This window comes from Gossypium hirsutum, chromosome A05, assembly GCF_007990345.1.
Source record: "Gossypium hirsutum isolate 1008001.06 chromosome A05, Gossypium_hirsutum_v2.1, whole genome shotgun sequence".
Lineage (NCBI taxonomy): Eukaryota > Viridiplantae > Streptophyta > Magnoliopsida > Malvales > Malvaceae > Gossypium > Gossypium hirsutum.
Window position 1 is genome coordinate 13,616,178 of NC_053428.1, and position 16,741 is coordinate 13,632,918.

At 33.9% G+C, this 16,741-nt stretch overlaps 4 protein-coding genes across 4 annotated transcripts; 1 reads left to right on the forward strand and 3 right to left on the reverse strand.

The window, feature by feature from the left end:
- The first annotated feature begins 1,325 nt into the window (after positions 1 to 1,325).
- Positions 1,326 to 4,200, forward strand: LOC107958368 (exocyst complex component EXO70A1). Its single transcript, XM_016894121.2, has one exon. The coding sequence runs from the start codon at positions 1,982 to 1,984 to the stop codon at positions 3,830 to 3,832; it is 1,851 nt and encodes a 616-aa protein (XP_016749610.1). The 5' UTR covers positions 1,326 to 1,981; the 3' UTR covers positions 3,833 to 4,200.
- A 489-nt stretch (positions 4,201 to 4,689) lies between these two features.
- LOC107958366 (transmembrane protein 87A) lies at positions 4,690 to 8,014 on the reverse strand. Its single transcript, XM_016894119.2, has 5 exons — positions 7,606 to 8,014; positions 6,181 to 7,099; positions 6,003 to 6,098; positions 5,617 to 5,753; positions 4,690 to 5,203 (listed from the first exon to the last, which is right to left on the reverse strand). Exons 1-5 carry the CDS (start codon positions 7,797 to 7,799, stop codon positions 5,026 to 5,028), a joined length of 1,524 nt encoding a protein of 507 aa, XP_016749608.2. The 5' UTR covers positions 7,800 to 8,014; the 3' UTR covers positions 4,690 to 5,025.
- Positions 8,015 to 9,207: 1,193 nt separating this feature from the next.
- Positions 9,208 to 12,005, reverse strand: LOC107958367 (sm-like protein LSM1B). Its single transcript, XM_016894120.2, has 5 exons — positions 11,459 to 12,005; positions 10,662 to 10,730; positions 10,462 to 10,577; positions 10,291 to 10,353; positions 9,208 to 9,472 (listed from the first exon to the last, which is right to left on the reverse strand). Exons 1-5 carry the CDS (start codon positions 11,517 to 11,519, stop codon positions 9,395 to 9,397), a joined length of 387 nt encoding a protein of 128 aa, XP_016749609.1. The 5' UTR covers positions 11,520 to 12,005; the 3' UTR covers positions 9,208 to 9,394.
- Positions 12,006 to 13,774: 1,769 nt separating this feature from the next.
- Positions 13,775 to 16,442, reverse strand: LOC107958365 (protein NEGATIVE GRAVITROPIC RESPONSE OF ROOTS). Its single transcript, XM_016894117.2, has 6 exons — positions 15,980 to 16,442; positions 15,755 to 15,827; positions 14,549 to 15,108; positions 14,273 to 14,453; positions 14,122 to 14,161; positions 13,775 to 14,046 (listed from the first exon to the last, which is right to left on the reverse strand). The coding sequence occupies exons 1-5, from the start codon at positions 15,983 to 15,985 to the stop codon at positions 14,142 to 14,144; spliced, it is 840 nt and encodes a 279-aa protein (XP_016749606.1). The 5' UTR covers positions 15,986 to 16,442; the 3' UTR covers positions 13,775 to 14,046; positions 14,122 to 14,141.
- Between the last annotated feature and the right edge of the window lie 299 nt (positions 16,443 to 16,741).

Consider the following 16,741-nt stretch of genomic DNA (forward strand, 5'->3'; position numbering starts at 1 on the left):
TGTGAAATGTTTACAAGAACTGGTCATATGGAAATATATGTGCAAAATAGTTGTATGAAATAATTATGAAGATAGATAAACGAAATAAGTATAAGTACATGGAATATAATTTACATTGAGTTTGATATGAACTATTACCGGAATAAATATACATAAAATATATGGAAATGATGGAGCATGAAATATTGATATAATGAAATGAATGATATATGCTTATGAAGAAACAGTAAGAGCATGATATGTTTCATGACATGTACATATATGATTATCTTTGATATGTTGATACAAGGAAATTATGTAAGTTGAGACTATTATTAAACTCAAGTGCGATATGTCGAGAAAATATGTATATCAATGTTGAATTTAGATGAAATATGTGCAAGTATACTAACAATGATGTTGTTTGACGCTTAGACAAGTGCCAAGCTATTGGTTGAATGGTAACATGTTTAATTATAAGGAGCATTGAAATGGTAAGTACTTAGATGAAAATAAAATTTAAGATTTTGCGAATTTTTTTTATGATCTTGATTTAATTCTGGTTAGTTTCTAATGTATGTTTGGGGTTTCGAGGGCCCAATAGAGAGACGTTATGATTATTTTCAAAATATGAATAATAAATGACTCAGAATTATCTGAAAATATTTAGTAAACTCCGGTAATGCCTCGTACTCTATTCCGACAATGGATACGGGTAGGAGGTGTTACATAAACGAACTAAGAACTGATACAATCAAAACTAAAACCAACAAATTCGATTAAAACAATCATGATAATTGCACATGATGGCACTCGAAAACCTATACATATAATTGGGTATGGTAGATCTTGAACTTAGATACAAGACCCAAGAACTTTGCCTTTGTCAACAGAGCTAAGGCGTCATGGACATGTATTATTTTTTGAGGTGTATTATTCTCCTATTTATGAGTGAGGGAGGTGCTATGTGTAGTTTTAAGCATTATGTTAGAAAGAATAGAAATTATTAGAACCTATAATGAGATTATTAAAAAAAACAGAAGAACCTTATTGATATAACATCGACAATTAAAAGATATAATCAAAATATTTTAAAAATTGAGACTAAGTTAAAATGAATAAAAAATTAAAGATATTTAATACAATTAATTTAAAATTTTATCTAAATTTAAAATCGAGTCGGGTGAACATCAAGAGTATTATACTTATGTTTTTTATTTTTTCTTTTTTCAATATCATACTTCTTACGTTCACTCCAATAAAAGGTCGGTGTACTTGTAGAGTTTTTACATATCCTATTTATTATATCAAACTCGAAATAGGGAAACATGTGGGAGAAGCAAAACCAATCGCGCAGGGAATGTAAAATATGGGCCTTGGACCCATTAAAACCTTAAAAACAAGGGCCGCTTGGGTTAGGTTTGGGACCCTTATCTTATAATTGAGCCCACCCAAAATTCTATGATTTCAATTAAAAAGGCAGAAGGAGCTGAATTCATGCCAATGGCGCCGGTAATTGACAAAAAACATCCTCCCAATCGGCGGCGAAGACAGGAACCAGAAGAAAAAGAAAGAAGAGAAAGTCAATTGGAAATCATACAGTAATGATAATAATAGCAAATAAATTAAATAATCCTTCAAAAATTCCACAAACGAAACCTACTTCTCTTTTTTTTTTCTCAAAAATTCAGGTTCAGACAAAAATCCCCATTAGCTGCCATACTGGATCACACAAACCGCATTCTTTTCCCAAAAAGAAAAAGCTCTCTAGAAAAGCAAATCCTTCGTTGGTCCCGACAATGACCTCCACCGTTTACACCGCCGTAGACACCTAAAGCTATAACCTTTTTGCAATATTATTGCTAAGAAATCGAAGAAATTTCAAATTTAATTATTTTACTTTTGCTAAAACCTTTTTCCAGCATTTAAAAAGGAAAGGAGGAATTAAAAAAAAAATTCTGCAAAATTTACATTTTCTATTTTGGATTCGTGAAAGATAGTTATGGAGACGCCGGCGAATAGTACTAAGGATAATAGTGGCTACGAATCGGCGAAGAAAATAATCTTACGGTGGGATTCAACAGCATCGGAGGTAGGAAGAGAGAGGATGATCTTCGGTACGGATCGTCAAGAAGCTGATTTTTACCTCCAAGCTGTCGATGAAATCCAACGGTCATTATCCAGCGCATCAATCTCAGACTGTTCCCACAACGTCGACGCCGATAATCAGTCAAAAGTCAAGACCACAATCCAGATCGCCATGGCTCGTCTCGAAGACGAGTTCCGCAACATTCTCATCATTCACACTTCCGCTTTAGAAATCGATTCCCTCTTCGATTCATCGACGTCGTTTTCATCATCAACTCCCACTCATCACGACCTCGAAGATGATGAAGACTGCATAAGCGACGATAGTGGCAGTAGTAGGAACAATCTCCTTCAGCTTCACCACTGTGAATCTTCGGATAGCTCGACTTACCGAACTTCGAGCAGCATTCGAGAAGTGGATCTGATGCCGGCCGAAGCGATTTGCGATTTACAAGCGATTGCGATGAGGATGATTGCGGCTGGGTACTTACGCGAATGTATTCAAGTGTACGGCAGCGTGAGGAAATCGTCCGTTGACTCCAGTTTCAGGAAACTCGGAATCGAGAAGCTAAGCATAGGAGATGTCCAAAGGCTTGAATGGGAAGCTCTGGAGGGTAAAATTCGGCGCTGGATTCGAGCCGCCAGAGTTTGCGTCAGGATTTTGTTTGCGAGCGAGAAGAAGCTTTGCGAGCAAATCTTCGATTGTGTGGGAACGGATATTGATGACGCGTGTTTCATGGAGACAGTTAAAGGGCCCGCAATTCAGTTGTTTAACTTCGCAGAAGCCATAAGTATAAGTAGGAGATCTCCTGAAAAGCTTTTCAAGATACTCGATTTACACGATGCTTTGATGGAGTTATTGCCTGATATTGAGGCGGTTTTCGATTCGAAATCATCGGATTCAATTCGAGTTCAGGCTGCCGAGATTTTGTCCAGGTTAGCTGAGGCCGCCCGGGGGATTTTATTTGAATTTGAAAACGCAGTTTTAAGAGAGCCTTCTAGGGTCCCTGTCCCTGGTGGGACGATTCACCCTTTGACAAGGTATGTCATGAACTACATCAGTTTAATATCTGATTATAAACAGACATTGATTGAGCTTATAATGTCGAAACCATCGACTGGTTCGAGGTATTCTGGTGATCCATCAACCCCGGATATGGAGTTTACTGAGTTGGAAGGGAAAACTCCTTTAGCTTTGCATTTAATTTGGATTATTGTGGTTTTGCAATTCAATTTGGATGGGAAGTCCAAGCATTACAGAGATGTATCTTTGGCACATCTGTTTATGATGAATAATGTTCATTACATCGTACAGAAGGTTAAAGGGTCACCCGAGTTGAGGGAAATGATTGGGGATGATTGTTTGAGGAAGTTGACTGGGAAGTTTAGGCAGGCCGCCACGAGTTACCAGAGAGCAACCTGGGTCAGTGTTTTGTATTGTTTGAGAGATGAAGGGTTGCATGTGAGTGGAAGTTTTTCTTCTGGGGTGTCCAAGACTGCATTGAGGGAAAGGTTTAAGACTTTCAATGCTATGTTCGAGGAGGTTCATCGGACTCAATCCATGTGGTTGATACCCGATGGTCAGCTTAGGGAGGAACTAAGGATTTCTATATCCGAGAAGTTGCTGCCAGCATATCGGTCATTTCTGGGGCGGTTCAGGAGCCATATAGAGAGTGGGAAACACCCTGAGAATTACATCAAGTATTCAGCTGAAGACTTGGAAACTGCTGTGTTGGATTTATTCGAGGGATACCCTGCGTCCTAGCACTTGATCATGAATGCTTTGTAGAAACTGGGAGACATTCTTTCAATTCTTTTGTGGAGGGTATTCGGGTGATGGTGGTGCTGGTAAATCTGTGGCTGCCTTGAGCTCTCCAATTTGTTTAACAATTGTTGATCGAATCATTTCCACTGTTGAGGAAGCAACAAAGATCAGGTGTTAGCTTTCCAGAATAGCCAGGCCTCCTGGAACCTGAATGCTTTCTGCACTGTCAGCATTATGTTGGTGTTTTTTTTTTTCTTTTAACCCCATTCTAGATTTTGTTCCATTTGTTCATATGGTTATTGTTGTATTTGAAACTTGTAATTCTGTACGTGTTTTAATGATATGAGAAGCATTTTTCCCCCTGTTCAGATTTTTTCTCACACTGGGTTGATCACAATTTGACGTCTGCAACTTGGCTAAATATAAAATAGTTGGCCACGAGAACTGAGTTTTTCTTGAAAAATTCAACCATATGATGGCTCCTTAGGCAGACCTCTCAAAAAGCTCCATTATTAGACAACTGCCAGATAAATATTGGTCCAGGAAAGTTCCTCAAATTCCCCAATCACAAAACCATGTTACGGTTTAGGAACCAAAGATCAGCCCAATTTCCAAGAATAGTTGATCTGAAATTTAGCAATCAGGGACAACTGAATGGATCTGAAATTTAGTCTAACTTAATATATAGTTGATTTATAGTTACCTTTTAAGAGGTGATATATAAACTTTAAATACCAGCATTTACAATCCTTTCCAATATTCTCAACTGGTGGAACCTCCTTTATATTGTCATGGTACATGCTTTCCCGGTTAAGTATGGTATCCATTGATCTGCAACATTAGTAGATAATGTTCGATACAAAAAAAACATGTTAAATAACATGTCACAAACTATATTAACATCAAAAAAAAAAAAGGCATACTAGGATTGTCTGTTCCCCTGGTAACAACTAACTGATGAAAACTTTTGGGGTAAAACCAAAAATATATATAAAATATAAAATCAAAGGAGGGAAAGATAAAGCTCAACATCTGCTGTTTGGTTGTAATGGTAGCCACCCTGATATCATTACAGTTCAAAAAAAAAAAAAAAGTGGGATCATTGTTACAACTATAACAAGGCCTTGATTTAAGTGAATCTGAGTATTGAACCGAGTTCTAAGAATCACAGATTCACAGGTGGGGTTTTTATGTCACTCTGTCTTGTCTTCTTCCAAATCACCATTAGAGGATGCTCCATTGCTGCCCTGCACCGTTCTAGTTTCTGGTGCAGTTCTAAATTCTTTTGAAGGTGTTGGAGAGGGTTTTATGAGTGTCAAATTAGTATCATCTTTGTCAAAATCTTCATTTGCTTCACCGGAGTAACCATACCTATTAAGATCGGAATAACAAAAGGGTGAATGTATAAGAAACTGCAAAGACATTGAAATAAAATTCTCAAAGATCGACACCGAAACTAAAATATGCGGGAACATCAGCCACAATATAAAACAACCATACATCTTTAAATTCTGTAACACAGAGGAACTAGCTACAAATTAAACAAGTAATCAAGCCTACACAGACATCTCAAGTTGCCAAGTTTTACCTTTATTAACGATCAGGAAATAGTTGCCAAGTTTTACCTTTATTAACGATCAGGAAATATATTAAACAATTGAGGGTGTGAGTATGAAGTTTTTTCTTCTTTCATTTTGAATGTCCATAAAACAGTTCATAAACAACCGTAGCAGAAAAGGAAAGGCAGAAAGAGAAGCTTAGGGCTCAATAAGTTTGATATTTACCGTGTAGAATTCTGAGAAGGAGCCCAAAGAACACAGATGACACATAGCAGAGAGAAAGACAAGATTTGCCAGAAGGCTGGGATGATCCAAGCATTCTGCCACTGCTCGTTGTAAACATCATTTGCCTTGAAGTAAATCTGAAAAGGCAGAGTTTCGCAGTTGTCAGGTGCAACAGGTTTTTGATAATGATGCCATTTCTAAAATGCTATATTTTTGTCACACTATATGTTGCAGTTTTTGATTACTCTACCTTATACTTCCCATCATAAAGATACGAGACTGCACTTAAATTGCTAGCATGTTCTTTGCTTTCTTCTACATTATATGCTGAAGTCTATTGATAAAGCAGCCTAAAGAAAGCATCAAAGATAATGGACTTGATTTACCTCGTAGCAAATCCAACCGACAGAGACAATAACTGCTACTGCCAATGCATTTGTGAACTTCCTGTATATATCCAGCTTTGCCACCATCCTTCTAGCCTGTTGCATCCATTAGTGAGAAAATTTCATATATTGTTATTAACATGATCTGCCAATGAAGTTGAAGAAAGAAAAAGAATACCTGAAGTTTATTTAAAGTTGAAGACAGAGAAGTAAATATCCAAAGAATAAAGAAGGCATCTAAGATTGCAACTGGAAGAACCAAAAATAGTCTTGCCTTTCCAGAAAGATCACTCACAGCACCAACATTTTCTACCAGCTCAAGAATTTCAGATGCCAGAAAGAAGGTTGCGCCAAGCATGGTTACCTTTGAAGTAAGGCCACCAAGAGTAGGTCTCACAACACCATAACCCATGGAAACCATCAAAATAATAATCCGTGCAATTGTACGTTTAATAGTATCAAAGGTGACTGCCCACATGGTGATTCCCACAGGCCTGGTTCCACTGTCATTGAACTCAGCGTAATCAAAATACCAAAGAGCCATCTCAAGCATGCCAAGGGTTATTACTAATGTTATACAATTTTGCAAAGGAAGAACTTCTCTCCAAAATCTTGCATATTGCAGGAACCAAAAGATTCCGAGGATCACAAAAGCGAGGGACATGAAGCCATAGAAGTTCATCAGAGGTGCCATTCTTCCAGGCAGATAGCCAGTAGGGTTTTTCCATACAGTTTTCCCTTCAACAGTCAAATCTTTAAGATTTAAATCACAGTGAATGAAGTACAAGTTATACATCCCGGTTTTTGTAATTTGTATAGATTTCAATGGCAATGTTGTAACCTCATCATCTTCACTAAATGAGACGCCGAACACTTTAGGCCAGCCAGGATTCTTTGTGGAAGGGCGATGAATAATTTCTCCTTCTGAACAGACACCGAGTTTTGCAAGATCTGCGGTGCAACAAACAGCTCTTTGTCCCCCATAAGCTGAACCCCCAATCGCCTCTCTATCTTCCACCTCAAAAACGATTGCTTGGATTGAGTGCGAGCTAAAGTTAGAAGATTCTTTGGGTCTACGGAATGTAATCTTCTCAAGACTGTTTCAAGATTTAGCCACAAATTCAGGAAGCAAAAGAAAAAGGCTAAAGAGGAAAATTTCAATGTTCCTCAGCTTGCAAATACTAAATACATGTCGATAGCAATTTAGGAATGTACTCAAAATAACCTTTTTCTTTAGCCTCTCTAATAGTTAGTACTAAGTCAAAATTGACTTAAGCAGACCACTGAACTAAAGAAATTTCAGCAAGATTGAGAAAAAAAATTAGATCTTTCATTCCTTTAGGTTCAAAAAGTTTGATATTTTTGTTTCGTTTTACTCAAAACATATGAACTTCAAATTTGTCAGCACTGTTTCAACTCAAATTCGTTTTGCCACCCAATTCTAATTCACTAGATCCTACCAATTCTCAAATCCCACACAATTCAAACCAAAACCCCACTAAAACCATCAGAAAATTAAAGAGATCTAAAATCTATAATCAGCAGATAGTTCATTAAAAACGAGAACTCCAAAGAAGAAAGAAAAGGGAAATCGAGAAATTACCGGACGAAAGAGTCACCAGCAATGGCAGTTACATTGTGGGTGTCAGCAAAAGAAGAATAAATGCCTTCGCTACCGCCATGGACGACGAATGCATTGCCTTTACTGACGAATTTCTGTCCATTGTACTCATGAACTGAAGCTTCACTGAAGAAAACAAAGCAGAAAAACAAAAGTGTATTTCGAAGCTTCGGCATTGCTATCCGAAGTTCTATTTATTGAACAGAAAAGAAAAATGGATACTTTGGTTGGATCTGCTGATTTGCAGAGTGAAATGAGAAATTAGTTTCTTCAGGGGACAGCTAGTGACAGCTAAAAGACCAAAGTAAAAGGAGCTGGTAATTCGTATAACTAGAAATGTATAGTGGCAAGAGTGAGAGTGATAATATACAGTGGGGAACTAGCAAATTTCAAGACAATTTCAATACTGACCATTAGATATAAATACTTCTGGGTCAAATGTAAGATTATAGAGCTTTTACCATGGCTAGAATCTTGTTCCCAATAATATTGTTTACTTTTGAACTTTAGTTTTGCTATTAGTCCCTATACTTTGCAAAAGTTGTGGATTTAATCTTTATACTTTAATTTGGTCACTTTTGGTCCTTGTACTTTTTAAAATTTAAAATTTCAATCCTCACCAAATAATAACTATTAAGTTCATTAAGTTTTGTTTTTTTTCCAAAATCTAATACACCAAACATATTATCATATATGTAATACTATGTTAGCTTTTTATTTTCATATATTATTCACTAAAAATTCAGTTAATAAATTAACGACTACCATTTGTGTCAAAACTAAAATTTCAAAATTCACGACTTAGAATGATCCAATTAAAAAATATAAACTAAATTCTACAACTTTACGTATGGTACATGATTAGTAATTAAATTTAAACAAGCAAACTTAAGGAATATTGTTTGGGTCAGGAATTCAAAAGTGCAGGGACTAGAATTGGCCAATTCAAAAAGTATAAATATTAAAATTGATCAAATTAAAGTACAAAGGCTAAATCCATAAATTTTACAAAATACAGGGACTAATAGCAGAATTTAACCTTGAACTTACTACCCACTATTGTGTTAAATTTTTTGACTGGGTCGCCTTGAAAGTAGAAAAGAAACTCCTCTTTCTTGTTAATCCTTTCTCACTGCCTCTGTATTAATTGCCATCTTCGTGCCAACAATACTGTCTTCGAAGTTCCAGAGTTCTCGTTCTTTCCAACTTGATGTTTGTTTTTCTCGTTTTCCTTACCATGCGTTGGCTTTCAAGTGTTCCCCGTAAATCAGCCTAAATTTTGATCTAATGCGACTGACACTCTGGATTCCAGTTCTTGATTCTTTTGAGTTTTTTTCTCAACAACTTTTTTTTATACCATTTCTAATTAAACGGAAGAACTGTACTAGCGATCATACAGTACATAAACCCTTTCTTTTTGTTTGTTTTTCTTCTTAAAGAGGTACGTTCCTTACAGGTTCGCTTCCTTTATTTTATGCAGACACCCTTGTCTAGTCTAGCAGCAAATACCAACAGACGAAGGTTTACTGTTGTGCAAAGTACTTATATCAGAGAACACACAATAACTTTAAGACTTCCCATAAGTGACTAAAAGCAAAAACAAAACTAAATTAAAGGCAGGTACATTGTTTGCAAATGTTACAGAACCGAATGTTGAGAACGGAATGAGAGGAACAAAGAGAGATGGACCATCTTCTAGCCTACACATCTCCTACACCATCAACCGCCATAAAACTTGCGGATCACTAAAATGGGATGCAGGTAACTTGAGTTAGTCCAAATCAAGGAACTCCATTCTTTTCCTCATTGTACCTTTAAGATCTGTTGCTTCCCTTTCTGCTTTCTGAGCCTGCATAAGTTACAATGCTATTTATTAATGAAAATATCCAACTACAAAATACTTAACATATAAATCTATTTAGTAAACTTTTTTTTTTGGCCAGAAAACAGAATAATTAATTGTGTTCAGACATTTAGTTTAATTGATACGTAAAATGTACTAGAAATCTGTATATGTATGTATGCATGTATGTATAATGGGCATCCGGTGAAACATTATTACTCATATCATTAGGAACCATGCCAATCCCTCCCAAGAAACTGGGTTCAGAGATGAAGCCTGGTACAATGAATTTCTTTCGAACTTCAATTATTCTTATGGTTGAATAAGTTAACCAAGAAAGTTAACCCCATATTGATAAAAATACCATCAAAAGAACAGACTATAAGTACAAACATCTGCTTTCTATCAGCAATGGAGATGATAATTCTCCAAACAAATGATTTTCCATATTTTACCATTATAAGTAGTTAGAATTTCCTTAACTTATTCTTCCTTATTACGAACACCAGAATTTATGGACAGAATCATAAGAAATACCTGGTTAAGCTCCCCCATTTACCCATATCTTTTATCAGCACAGGATCATTACCTTCCACCATCCCCATGCTTAAAGCTTAAAAGTTAAACGTATCTAAGAATCTGAACATCTTGATTTCAAAAGTTATCAATACTTATGCTTTTGTTTTTCCACATAGAAACATTTAAGATAAATTTTTTTTTTTTTTGGGGGGGGAAGGGGTAAAGAAGATGAGGAACTTATGGGTATTCAGTGAACCAATTATTTCTTGGGGAAACTGTTATAGCAAAATGACTTAAAAACTTACCCTTCTAATTTCTGCAACAGAAACATGAGTCATATGCGGAGGAAGTTCCTCTCTCTCCAAGTCCTAACACATCAAATGCAAATTACAGATACCAAAATGAGATTACAAATTAAAGCAAAAGGCTTATGGAAGTCAATGAAACAAGATAGATTAGCTAAGTCATACTCATACCAGTTCACCAATCAAGACAACATTTTCCCCACGGATTACATAGAGACCTAAAGGGATGTCACAATAAAGGTCACCAACAATAACCCTTTCACAAGCACCCTCAAGAACAGCATTGGCTGAAACAAGTTTAAAATTTTGAGGAACAGATAAAAATGGTAGCATGTCAAGCCCAGAAGAGTTAGGTGACAAGAACTAGGTACCAAATTGATCAAATGAACGTAATGTTCCCATGAGCTTCCGTCCATCTCGCAGCAGAACTAAAAGTTTTCCTGCATCATATATGAAAGAGTGAGATGTCAGCAACTGGCAACACAGAATAGTCTCCAAACATATGTTTGAACTTAGACTCTAATACTACCTCTGAACGCTCTACAAAAGATCCATGCTTTGCAGAAAACGACGACTAAACTAATAAGATGTCAAGGAAATTTGGAAACCTTATTTTAGAAAGCTCCAAAAAAAGAAAAAGAACAATTAAGCATAAAATCAGACACAATTCAACACAGTTCATCAGCATATCATAATTTACATGGCTGATAAAAATGACTATCAATACAATAATTATGCAACTGGCCAATTCCTTGAAAATTGAAAAATTACAGTTTTCTTCCACATGAAATCCCGAAGATATCCATCTCCAAATCCTACTTAATCCTTATAGAATCAAATCAAACTTCCAACTGATAACTTCTCCAAACTTTTTGTCTAATAACTAAAACATGAACCATCCTAGAAAACATCATAAAAAAATCCAAATTCCACAGTACATTGCCGAATAGTAAACACTTAAATCAAGAGGAACCCTAAATGAAATTAACGATACATAAGAAATTCAACAACCCATCATCATATAAACATAAGGTAAGGCAGAATAATTACACTTACTAAAAATCTCAAAGCCAATGCCAAAACAAAACAAGACAGTTTCTGGAAATAATTAATCCCAAGACGCCATATATTTAACAGCAAAAACAAAAGAGAGAGAGAGAGAGCATACTGTCAAGATAACTGGCAAGAGAAGTAGAAAGGTAGATATCTTCAGGGCCTGCCCAAGACATTGATCACTTTTTTTTCGGTCTCTCCAAAAAAAATTACGCTAAAAATACACCTTTCAAATACCAATTACCCAAATATGGCATTGGCTATTCAAATTCTTCCCTTTTAAAACTAAGCCGGAGCTCCAGAAATCTAACAAATAAAACCCCTCCAAGAAAAACAAAAGCAACCCAAAGCCGTAAATATCACGAATTATCCAAAAACCAAATATTCCAATAGTGGTAGATCCAGTAAAACCCTAACTGGAAACCCCTCGGAAGTTAAGAAATTGGGGTTTCTCTTCCGGTTTGAAGGGACCAAGTGAGGTTGGAGTAAAAATATATATATGTCAGAGCACTTAGATCCAATCTCGCCGGAAGAGAGAGAAAATTGAGAGGAAGCCCGAGAAAATGCGGGAAAATTAGAGACAACTAGGAAAACGGATTGGGAATTAGGTTAAGTTGTTGCTGTTAAAGATCCCCTTTCCTTTTCTTTACATAAAATCAATACTAAACCATACAGTAGTCCCTCAACAATGAATTTAATTTAATTTTAATCACTCGACTATTAATTTTTTAGATTTACTTATCTAACCTTTTAAAATTAAATATTTTGATCATTTCCTGAAATAGTTCTTTTTTATTAATCTAATAACAAATTTAACCCTCAATATTTATAATATTTATCATTTTAATTTTAATTTTAAAAATTCAATAAATTTAATTTTTAATATTTACAAATTTTATAATCTAATTATAAAAATTTCAAAAAAAAATAGTTTAAAATATTTTTTAATGTAACTCCAAAACCCACCAGACAAAAAAAATATTTAACACCAATTTTCTTTTATAAAAAGAACATAGAAAAGTTTTATAAAGTTTAAACTCACAATTAAGCGTTCAAATTTTTGTTTTATTTATTCCAATATAATTGATGATTGTCAAAAATACTTTTCATTGTGTAAAATATGATCAATTTGTTAACAAAAAAAATTCAATAAGTATATTTTCCAAATATTCTTTTAAAATTTAAAATTTAATTTTTATATTTTAATTTTGAGAAGTCTAAATTTACTTAAAAAATTATAAAACATAAAAAGTTTTTATATTTTCAATTAAACTCTATTTAAAAAAATTCATTAAATATGAAACAATAAAAATTACTTAAAAATTTATTTTTTTAAAAATCGTAAAATTATAAAAATTTCCTAAATTTAAAAAAAGTGTTATTTAATTATTGAATAAAAATAAATTCTCTCCTTTCACCAAAAATAAATAAATAAAATATCTCAAAATTTTGTGTTATTAATTCAATACGTATTAAAATTAGATTTGAACAAATATTTTTAATTTAATTCAAAAATTATATGGAAATCCAATTTCATACTATTAAATGAATATAGCTTAAATTTTTGAGAGAATATTGTCATTCAAGAAATAAATAACAATTTCTAGAAAGTTTTTACTTTTTTATATACTTTTTTTTTATTTTAGGATTTTGATTGAAAATACAAAAGAAAATATATTTTTAGTAATTTTTATGTACATTTAAAAATAAGGACCAAATTTTCAAAAATAGAAAAATTGAGAATTGAAAAAGTTATTCTACCTTTTTATAATTTTGGAGTTTGGATGAACGTATCAAAATTATATAATAAAAAAACCCAATGTCTTAAAATTATAGGATTTTAATTTTAAATTTGAAAGATACAGGGACTCCCAATATATTTAAACTAACATATTCAAAAGCACTGTTGACTCTTTAAGCCTTTGTTTCTTGTTACTTTTCAAAATTGCTTTAGAATCATAAACATTATTAAACAAATCGTTTTTAATGTTAAAAATATTTTTTTAACCCAAACGCAAATGTTATAAATTTTAATTTTTGCATTTGTAAAAACATTTTTAAATCAAATAATATTTTTTAACACTTATAATCTAATGTATATAAAATTATACAATTGAATTTATAATGATTATATTTTAATATAAAAATTATATATTCAAATTAAATTTTATAAATAAATAATATTAATAATTTAAAAGTATATAAAATTTATACTTATATATCAAAATATTAATAATGAATTAAATATTATTTTATATTTTTATTGAAATTTCATCATATTAACTAATTTAAATATTATTGAAATGTATTTTTTTTTACAATGTTCTTTCAAAATTTAGAAAAATTGGATTTTCAAAAAAATCCTAAATTAGCCTACGGGGAGAAAAAGAAAATGAGTGAATATGAAATAGGGATAAAAACAAATAATGTCTAACTGTTAAGCTCCGCTAGGGAAATATAGATATCTATTGCAGATACCTCGTGAACATGGGCTGCATTGCAATGCATGTCTGCATCCATAGTTACAACCATCAAAAAAAATGGAAAAGCACAGCTAGAACAAAATACAGATCCCTGTTTGAATTATACACTTTTTTTTTCTTTTTTTTGAGACACCACATATCACGAATGATTCATAGATTCACTCTAAAATTTCTGTCCTGAATCAGTGAAGGTAGCCATTCAAGTTCTTGACATAGGAACCTGCAAAGTTTGAGTTAGTAATTAATGGAGACTTTGGCAAGGATTTATGTGAAAAACGGAAGGTTTTCCTCTAACCTTATTAATCTCGGTGCTTTTTAGATCTCCAGAACAATATCTGCAAAACAAAAAAAAAAGAAAAAGAAAAAGAAGAAAGAGTAAATAAATAACATTTGTTTGTTCATGTTTTTGGTTAATAATAATGGATGAAAACCCAACAAGAACATACATTCAGAATCTGTCTTCACCCATTTATATCCATCTTCACTCTTCCTCTCCTGGGTTTCATCTTCATTATTTAATTTATTTCGCCTTTTCGGAGACTGTCTGTCTTCTAAATATTTCTTCACAGCTGATGCTCCAGAAGGGTTCTGATTGCAAATCTTCTTGTGAAGCATTACCCTCAAAAACTGTTGAACGAAATAAAACATTATACATATATTTCGCAGCTAATCATAAAGTTTTTTAATACATAAAATCAATTTTTAATTCTTGCTTAATTTACCCTCTCCATTTTCGATTCTTGCAGCACATCTCTCAAGCTCGGGGCAGGTGAAAATCCACTGCCGCAAGCAAACATCTTCTTCAAAAGGAAAGAAAGCGATTTTTTGCCGATCGATTTCTTGTTTTTTTCAGCGCAAATGTCTTTGCATCGGCCGAGGATAACACTAATGGTTCGATCAATGTCTTCTTGATCTGATTTATCCCCTGAATCACTGCAAACCGCATTGCTAATCCTCCTATCAACTTCCAAGCTCGATGGACAGTTAAGAAACCTATCCAATGGTAGATTTGCTAGTTCCTTTTTAACATCAGAAGCCGGTTTTCGGGACAAGAGTTTGGTTAATTCCTTTTCTAGTTTCCCGACTTCTTCGGGCGTAAATTCGTGTAAATCCTCCGATGAGGACGGCTCGTGTTCCTCGCGAATATCAAACGGATCTCGTCGGGCGGTGTTTTGGGATGGAGGATTTTCTATCATGTCATTATTGTTGCCAAATGTTCCTATAGCCAACAATCCATGAGGCCAATCGCTGAACTCTTGTCGAGGCTCTTGTTTCATGTAATCTTACAAGGAAAAAAACAACAGGAAACGAGTTGTTAAACAGTACAGGTTGTCGAAAGATCACATGTGCAGCATGTACTACTTGTCCCATGGATTTTGTTTTAGATTTTAACAACAAAGACTAAGAGTTTATCAAAGACTTAGATCCCCTGTCTCTTGTTTTGGTTTTAAAAACAAAGTTCGAAGAGTTTTATTGTGGGGAAATTGAATTAGAATGGGCCCCTCGTAAACAAAATATCGGACAATCACATTTCACGTGCGTATCCCTGTTGACTCAAATGTTTGTGGAAACTAGTAAATTACTTCACTTTCACACCCCTGTTTGCAGCCCCTGATGTTGTTTTTTAACATCTTAATTCAAGCCAAATTGAATCTAGGGTATTTCTATATTTATATTGGATGTGACGGGATGAAATGAGAAGAACCTTAGCCCATATATATTATCTAAATAAGAAAAGATATGATATAAACATGAAAAATACATGTGAATAATTATTCAAGTCAAAGAAGAAATTTCGGATTGTTTCCTTCAGTCACCTTTTTTAAGTGACTGTTGATAAATTTGGATTCGAATAAAAACTATTGTAGTTATTTCATTTACGGCGAGTGCAGATTACAATGAAAAAAATAAAGAAATAGAATTCTTACTAGTAGCAGAATCTGTTTGTGGTTTACTGCGCCCCGGTTTCCCATTAAGCTTATTTTGGACCCAACCGAAGAACTACAATCAAACATTTGAATTAAAAAAAAAAAAAACTTGATCAAAACCATGCGGTTTTGAATCCACTTGTAGATGTAAATTTAATCACAAATCTTCACTTCCTTTCTCAACAAAGCAAGCGTACGTTGAGATCCAAGTAAATAGAAACTTACTTTCATTCTGAGATGTGCCCTTTAGGAACGAGCTTGAGAGCTTACTCTGCACCGAATCTTTGGAAGAAGATGGTGGTGGAAAAGTGAATCCGCAAAAACTCGGGTGCAAAGGAGGCGTATCTTACTAGCCAATGAGAATAGAGCTATGCATTGAAATATATAAAAGAAAATGGCTAGCTAAGATTTTGATGAATTTAATGAGCTTAATAATATATTATATAATCAATGCATGTATGTCCATATCTATGTAATAACACGTGATTCGGAAATACAATGGGCAGGGTTCAAGAACATCCGGCTCCTGGCGCCCTCGTGGCTCCGGTTTAGTCCATTAGATCGCGTAAAAAATGAAGTTTTCAAGACAAAAATATACTACTGTTAGTTAAAATTTAAGAATCAAATCTCTCTTTATTTATTACCTAACGATTCTGGGAGCGACACAATGAGATTTATCGAGATACTGTTGCCAAGGGTTTTCCTACAACTTATATAATTATATATATTGTTTCCTTCTGATGTTATAACATAATTTTTCATGGTCCGTCACGTCAATTCTTGCAGGAACAAATATTTATAATCATCGTCCAAATAGGTTTTATATATTTAAATATTTCACCTTGCTCATGTTATATCAACTAGAAGCTAGCCTGGAAAATTTTTTACTTAAAATTATTGCCTATTTGAAAACGGAAGTTTGACACAGTTAGGCAGCTTATCACAACCTATATTATTTAACGGAGTGCTTTATGTGTCATTCTAAAT

Bases quoted from the DNA above. Each gene is read 5' to 3' on its own strand.
- LOC107958368 (XM_016894121.2), top strand. From the start codon at position 1,982: ATGGAGACGCCGGCGAATAGTACTAAGGATAATAGTGGCTACGAATCG.
- LOC107958366 (XM_016894119.2), bottom strand. From the start codon at position 7,799: ATGCCGAAGCTTCGAAATACACTTTTGTTTTTCTGCTTTGTTTTCTTC. The intron at 7,100-7,605 runs GTAATTTCTCGA...ATCTTGAAACAG, and splicing joins GCTGGTGACTCTTTCGTCCG to TCTTGAGAAGATTACATTCC. The intron at 5,204-5,616 runs GTAAATATCAAA...CGATCTTAATAG, and splicing joins CCTTCTCAGAATTCTACACG to GTATGGTTACTCCGGTGAAG.
- LOC107958365 (XM_016894117.2), bottom strand. The intron at 15,109-15,754 runs GTAAGAATTCTA...TTTCCTTGTAAG, and splicing joins ACAAACAGATTCTGCTACTA to ATTACATGAAACAAGAGCCT. The intron at 14,454-14,548 runs GTAAATTAAGCA...TTCGTTCAACAG, and splicing joins AAGAATCGAAAATGGAGAGG to TTTTTGAGGGTAATGCTTCA.
- LOC107958367 (XM_016894120.2), bottom strand. From the start codon at position 11,519: ATGTCTTGGGCAGGCCCTGAAGATATCTACCTTTCTACTTCTCTTGCC. The intron at 10,354-10,461 runs GTATGAGTATGA...TTGATGTGTTAG, and splicing joins TTGTCTTGATTGGTGAACTG to GACTTGGAGAGAGAGGAACT. The intron at 9,473-10,290 runs GTAAGTTTTTAA...TAACTTATGCAG, and splicing joins CTGTTGCAGAAATTAGAAGG to GCTCAGAAAGCAGAAAGGGA.